General features: G+C 36.6%; 1 protein-coding gene across 2 annotated transcripts in view; it reads left to right on the forward strand.

Annotated features, from left to right (window-relative positions):
* SLC12A1 (solute carrier family 12 member 1) overlaps nt 1-7,472 on the forward strand; it is a 49,323-nt gene that overhangs the window by 11,062 nt on the left and 30,789 nt on the right. Inside the window, exons 4-9 of one of the 2 annotated variants that reach the window (XM_035899421.1) lie at nt 618-713; nt 1,378-1,517; nt 1,986-2,096; nt 3,070-3,181; nt 3,665-3,792; nt 6,724-6,808. In XM_035899421.1, coding sequence (XP_035755314.1) covers nt 618-713; nt 1,378-1,517; nt 1,986-2,096; nt 3,070-3,181; nt 3,665-3,792; nt 6,724-6,808 — 672 coding nt within the window. The remainder of the gene's footprint in view (nt 1-617; nt 714-1,377; nt 1,518-1,985; nt 2,097-3,069; nt 3,182-3,664; nt 3,793-6,723; nt 6,809-7,472) is intronic. The other variant, XM_035899420.1, reaches the window with a different exon arrangement.

Raw genomic sequence — 7,472 nt, forward strand, 5'->3', positions numbered from 1 at the left:
AGCCCAAAAAGGTCTTTACCTATTATTTTCACATGAGGCAAACCAGAGGGACAATAAACCAAATGGTATACCTAAAGGAACTGAAAGGTAACAATTCTAGCCACCCCTAATCACAATTTATGGCATGTTTGAGTTGTTACTTTTAATAAATCCCAGATTTCAGTTCAGTCTGTGAAGTACGTTTCAGATGTTCCTGCCTACTGCCTAATGCTGAGCGAGGAGTGGTTTCTGGCTTTTCATGGAGTTCTTCTGTTGCCTTTCAGCAGGTCTTTTTTTATTCAGAGCATTCCAGGTTGGACATCCTTGGACAAACTGAGCGTGAGCATCTCTTCCTTTTATTTTAAAGACTGGTGCAGATCAGTGGATATCTTCAATTTAATACCTTCTTTATAAAACTTTCTACATTTCAGCCTCTCCTTGGAAGATGAGTAAATAATTTTGCTGGAAAAGCGCATGTCGGGTATGTTTTGAAACAGTTTCAGTGCATTTCAGAGCCTTAAAGTTATAGCTGGTCTGCTACTAACCTCTGTGGAAAACGGCAAGTTCTTACTACATCATGTAAGCAGAACAGGTATTTGAATACACTTGAATATACTTTCTTTTTTCGGATCTTTCAGGTCTTGGAATCATAGTTATTGGTCTGAGTGTAGTAGTAACAACATTAACAGGTATCTCCATGTCTGCCATTTGCACTAATGGAGTAGTAAGAGGAGGTAAGTGAATATGATCTCATGAAAAATACAAAAATCTGCAGATTTAGATTAGAAAAAAATGGAATTGAGATAACTGTGTTATAAGCAAAGCAATAATAAATATATTTGGAGTGATGTCTCTCAATGGATCAGCAGTAAATTAAAATGCATATAATCTTAAACACTTCCTGACAATAAATATTAAGTGCCAGTGAGATGAGATGAAATCATTAACTGACAAAGTAATATGCTCCATTTATGATGATATACAAAAATGATTAAAGATTCACTACATCACTATGCAGGAGCTTTAACAACGTACTACATAATATGATCTTTCATGCTAACATAAGGATAGATCCAAGTGCGTTAGAATCTATCTGGAAGTGAGGTTCTCTCTGCTCTGTGTTTCTGTATCATATATCATGAAAAATTATTTGAAGGTCCAGTTTTGCATGCCAATATGCACTAAAAAGATTTCTGCAATAGGAAGGAATACAGGAAAGTCTGAAGCAGAACCAGTACAAAGCACATTCCTTTTTTTCTAAGTGTCCTCTATTAATATAGGGCAAATATTGATTATGTTTATTAGGCTAATAGCAGAGATTCCTGTGGTATTATTTACGTGAGAAAAATGAGAAAAACTGAGCTGTTGTGCTGAAATAACAGTCATTTCTGTCTGCAGGTGGAGCATACTATCTTATCTCAAGAAGTCTAGGCCCAGAGTTTGGTGGATCTATAGGACTTATCTTTGCTTTTGCAAATGCAGTGGCAGTTGCTATGTATGTAGTTGGATTCGCCGAAACAGTTGTGGAACTTCTTAAGGTAAATGTAGATGTTTCATATATATGATTAAATTGTTTTGGTTTTTTCTTTGTTTTGTGGTGGGTTTTTTTTTCTTTGTTTTGGTTTGGCATTTGTTTGTTTGGTTTTATGTAATATATTAGTTTAAGTGGTGATAATTTTTAGCTGAGGCCTGAGGACATCTTTAGCAGGGAAGAAGCTCATCTGTCTAAATATGCCATAGAGTGCTTCACCATTATTTCTACTTTATGAATATATTTCATATATTTCTCAACAAGAATCTTAAAAATCGGAAAAGGAACAGACATCTAATTAGACAGCCAAATCACCCCAACTACAAAGAACTAGCTGGAACATGAAATACAAACACTTGGTCTCACAAATCTTTGAAACTTTGACAGCTCACTGCTTTCTATTTCACCTTGTTACCTGATCCCACCAGTTGGGCAGAGAAAGACTGGTCCTAATAAAATTTCTTACTGCTTTCAGGAGAGTGATACACTGATGGTAGATGAGTCCAATGACATCAGAATAATAGGTACCATAACTGTTGTATGTCTTCTTGGCATCTCTGTTGCTGGCATGGAATGGGAAGCAAAGGTAAACCTTTAAAAGAACATAAAAGCAAGCAGTATGTCAGACTACCGTACAGCATTTGTGTGTGAGAAGTGCAATACAACAAGTAGAATTTTCAAAAGCACTCAGTTTCAATTTATGCTTAATCTTTCTAAAAGCAATAGCAGTTTAATCATTACATTCAATGAAAGCACAATTACTCCATGCTCTTCCTCGAGCATACATTTAAAAGGGAAAAGGAAGTTTGTGTTCTGCAGACAGCTTGATTATATTGATTTTTATAATTCATGGCATCATTTAGAGCCTTGGGTAAGTGCCCCTTTTGCCCTTATTTTTGATGCAGCTTGACAGAATAAACAGTAGTAAAAATAATATATGGTTTTATCACTGTACTCTCTCAAGCCCTACTCGGCAGAAGAGCTCAATTTGCTATCCATTCCTTAATCTCTAGTGATTTCTGCTATTCCTTCACCTGTAAAAAAAAAAGTTCAATATGGAAATCCAAATGGAAATACTTTAGAGGGTGGAATACAGCTATTGAAATCAGGTCCAGAACAGCACCCTTATTTTTATGTTCTGCTGTGATGGAGACTAGAACTATTTGTAAGAGAGACCAGAAAAACAATTAGATATCATAATGCTTTAAGTGACAACCCACTGCAACTAAATAAATTTTATAACAATATAGAAATGTCTTAGCTTGATATTAATGCATTAGCTGTTTCATTTTGCCTTTTCTTGTAAAGAAACTAACACAAAATTAAATTATAACTATATATATTTCATAACCCCTCTAGTAAAAACTATCTGCTGTTGTCATCAGCTGATTCAGCTATCTTGACTACTAATACTAATATTTCCTAATTCTAATTCCTAATACTAATACAGAAATTAGTAATCTGTCATAGGGAATGTACAGATAACTTACTACATAGCCACATCCACAATCTATGCAAATTAAAATAATCAGAAAAAATCTTTTTGTTTCTATTAATAGGCTCAAGTTATTCTTCTAGTTGTTCTCCTTGTTGCCATTGCAAACTTCTTTATTGGGACAGTCATTCCTACCAACATTGAAAAGAAAGCAAGAGGGTTTTTTAATTACCAAGGCAAGTAACCTGCTATCTATCATAAAATAAGTTTGCATTCTTTCTGGCTTTATACTGAGTTAAGGATTCCACTGAAAAAGACCAGAAGATCACGATCTTCTGCCCAAGTTTAAGTAAGCTTGCAAACCAAGGGAATTTATTTCATCTTTAATTTTGAGTCTGTCTCTCTGCTGCTGAAGCTGACAGCACAGTTAGCTGCAGCTTGAGTAATTTATATATCAGCAGAGCACAGACAAAATTTTACACAGAGCTAAGTGCAAGTGCTGTAGTGACACTCCTGTCACTTCAATATGGATCTGTAGCTCTGAGATGCAGACAAGCACATCCTACTGGGGACCAGACTAAGGAAATCAAATTCACTTTGCTTATAATATGAGACAGATTCAAACCCAGTCGTCCAGATGTGAAAGACTAGCTTATTCACCTCTTTCATTAAGTAACTTTGGAATCAAATCCTGGTGGTATGTTTCACTATATTTGCAGCATCAATATTTGCAGAAAACTTTGGACCAGATTTCAGAAGTGGAGAAGGATTTTTCTCGGTGTTTGCCATTTTTTTCCCAGCTGCCACTGGCATTCTTGCAGGAGCCAATATCTCAGGAGATCTGAAAGTACGTATTTCATTAACTTCATAATACTAGCTGTAGGCTGAAAAAATAACAAGAAAACAAATTATGAATCAACACTGTATTCAGTTTTAAATCATGTCTTATTTTGGGAAGCAAAACTCTCACTTTTAAGTACATGCTTTATTATTTAAAAACATCAGTTCACATTTTCTCTCATAATGCATTATGGCTATTTACACAAATTACTGCATTCAGATTTGGGTTGCTGTATCATTAAAAGCATGTTTCAATAACCTGTAATAATATATCATTAATGATCCATTAGCAGCACATGACATAAGAGAAATTACATGTGTATCTCTTGGTGCCCTTCTTTTGCAAAATCTCTTAAAACATCATCCCAAAAAGCGTACCTGTAAAGCTCATGTTTGCACTCACAAGAATCAGCAGAGACCCGCTTTTTTTATTTGGGGTCATAGCAAGGGCGGAGCAAACAGAGCATTTAATGAAAGCAAGTATGTCCCAATCCCATGTCACTACTACTCCTCAAAGGGAAAGCTGCAGCTTTGCAGCTGTAACGAACGAAAGGAGTCTAAAAAGAAAGGGAAAGGAAGTCCAAGGGTGCCCAATTGTCTTCTGTGGCCATTCTGGCAGGTCTTCACTCTCCTTTTGCAGTACAGCAGTAGCACAAGATTGCACTTCCAGTATCCAAACATACTGGTAAATTAGACAGGAATTTAGTTTTTAGTTTTTAACTTCGAGTGCCCTCTGTTTTTCGTGACTTTGCACAGTGTATTTAACGCAAAGAGTGTTTAAAGCTAGATGCAAAGAGGAAGTAATTGAAAGCTCAGCAAAGCATTTGGTGAAATATCTCTAGTAAATATGGAGCAATTCAATACTTCATAATATTACAAGAAATGCAGAAATGCACCAGGGGTATCCATAACTCAAGTCATGCAGTCTAATACTAAAAAATGCTGCCACCACCACCACAAACCAACCAAACAGAAAAACACAACCAAAAAACCCCAAAACAAAAAAGAAAAAGAAAGTCACCAAAAAGATGTGGCTCACACCTTGAGAACACCAGCATGTCAAATTAAGTTATTTGGGTTTATCATATAGATCCATTGTCTTGAATACCTTAAGGTTTCAGCCAAAGATATGTTATTTCTGTATTGGCACAGTAGTCACAAGTTGACCAGATCCTACCAACCCTGACAGCCAGTTCTGCTTCCCTTCCTCACACTGAGTTGCATGCCTTATATCTCCTTTGTTTTCAGAGGGCTGCTTTTGAAGCCAAGCACAGAGAGAAATACGTAGAAACTGAGCCACTAATAGCATCTATGAGATTCCATTTTTAATTAAAAACCCAAAAATCATTGTATTGCTGTCCACTGAGACTGAATCAGCCTCACACAATCTCCATCCTTTTATCAAATGAAAATAATTCTTTTGCCATATATGGTGCTCTCTATACATGGCAAGCTCCCAAAGCAGCAGCAGTTCTTTCATAAGCTATTTGACAGAGTCTGAGCAGAGCAAGGGAAGTGGTTCTCCCGTTGGCTCTCTGCAGTTGTTTCAGTCTGGCAATAAGTGGATTTCTATAACCAAGACCTCCAGGCTGCAGATTCCCCACTGAGCATGTTTAGATGCATTAGACAGGTCTAATTAAATTAACCAGCCTCTCCAGAAATCTAAAAGACAAGCTAAGAAGTACTTAAAAAGTGTAAAATTGACCAAGCAAACTTGCTTTAGAATTCATTGCAAACACCTACATGCATGCTTCTGTAGCCGTTACACACTCCAAGTGGTGGCCTAGTCCAAAGCCTGCTTACAGAAACAGCAAATCTTCCTAGCGACTTCAGTGGGCTCTGGAGCAGGCCCTGAAGTGCTAACATCACAGAAAGATGTGTTTAATTAGTGATAAAATTTAAAAGTTGTAAAGCTGTAAGAAGCTTTAATCCTAAGATTTAAGGTTAGGGTGTTTAAGATTGCAGGATGAGACTCCACAAAAACGGTGACCTAAGACATGCATATCAGAACTGTATAAAGTTACCACGATCTGAGCACGAAAGGTCTTGTGCAACTGAAGTGACTTGGCAATTATTTTTCAGCTCAGTAAATCTTTACCTCATTTAAAAATTATATTAATTATTAACACAGTTAAGTCATTCATCCGTGTTTCACACCTCTAAATTTGTGTTTTGTTTTCTTCCCATGCAATGGGAATACATTTTAAGCCACATCTTTGACTTAAAAAAACCCACTAAACCAACTTAAGAAGTCAAATCATAAAGAGTGCTTCCTAGCATAAACAAATACATGCTAGCATTAAAATCCCCTTTAAAATTACAGTGTATATTGCAGATCTTTGAACCCTTACTTAGAGTTACATGATTGAAGCCAGCATTGTTGTGAGCCAGTATGTAAGCATTTCAACCCAGCCTTGTTAAATTATCCAAATTAAAAGTCAAAACAGTGAAAGGAAGTAGCCTGCTGTCAAGACACAACTAACAATAGTTGCTAATCACAAAGGTACTGTATTCTGTACATTCTGACTATCTACATCTATCTTACTGATTAACCAAAAATAGTCCAGTCTTGTCATCCACAGGAGTTTGATAGTTCAGTAACTGTTTACCCATTATATCACTAAACATTAAAATAAAGCCCATTGCAATGTAAAGAGAGTTTGGAGCTTGCAGAAATGCAGCGCTCAGGACTCTCCTGCTGCCATAAACATGACCTCTGCTCCTGCAGAATATCCTTCATCATGTCCAGGATAGGAGCACGGCACCACAGGACTGCTTCACTATCTACATGCTGAGACAGAAAATGTTGGTGCAGGTCTAAGTGATAAAAATCTACCCGCTAAAGGTGTCAATGTGGCAGGACTCCCTAGTATGCAAATGCAATTAGAATTTAGCACACGAACTCACAGCATTTTTTTGGTCACTGCTTTGTTTTAAGGATCCACAAAGTGCGATACCCAAAGGAACGATGCTGGCCATTCTGATTACAACAGTTGCTTACATTGGCGTTGCAATATGTGTAGGTAAGTACAGAACCTCTGCTTCATGTCTTAATTTATACAGTTAAAAAAGTTTGAAAGCCTGGTATGTAAATGAATTATTAACCTCACTGCTTTTTCATCCTGTGGATTCATTATGTAGGGAGACAGTTGTTTTGATTTTACTGTAAGTAAAAACAGCGGGGAAAAAAAGCAGCAACCAACAGAAACAAAAGTCCCTATTTGGCAGCTGGATTTTTGTTTAACTTGTATAGATTCTGTTGCATTTGATTCAGTGACAAAACCCACTAGGATTCATGAGAATAGTAAAGATTAAAGGGACCTCTGCCCAATCTGCTGATCTTTTGCTCCTCATTCACGTTGAAATTTCACATGGCTTCTACTTGCTTTCACTAGTCCTACTGAGCACTCATGAGTAACCGGGTGACACACACATTTTATGTGTTTTATGTTAAAGACAGAAATCAATTGCCTGTCTTAAAGAAGATGCACTACATGACTAGGTGCTCTGCAATATTGGAATGTGAGGTAACAAAATGGACACAAGAGTAAAAAGGAGATCTGTACTGAAGCCATGAACTGTGTTGGAGAAATATGCAATTAAATTCTCATTACAAGGGTAAAGTAAATCTCTGTTCAAGAAAAAGATTTTTCTTTTTCTATTTTAATAGTAGTGTAAGAAAGAGTG

This window comes from Egretta garzetta, unplaced genomic scaffold (genome assembly GCF_000687185.1).
Source record: "Egretta garzetta isolate BGI_Z169 unplaced genomic scaffold, ASM68718v1 scaffold287, whole genome shotgun sequence".
Classification (NCBI taxonomy): domain Eukaryota; kingdom Metazoa; phylum Chordata; class Aves; order Pelecaniformes; family Ardeidae; genus Egretta; species Egretta garzetta.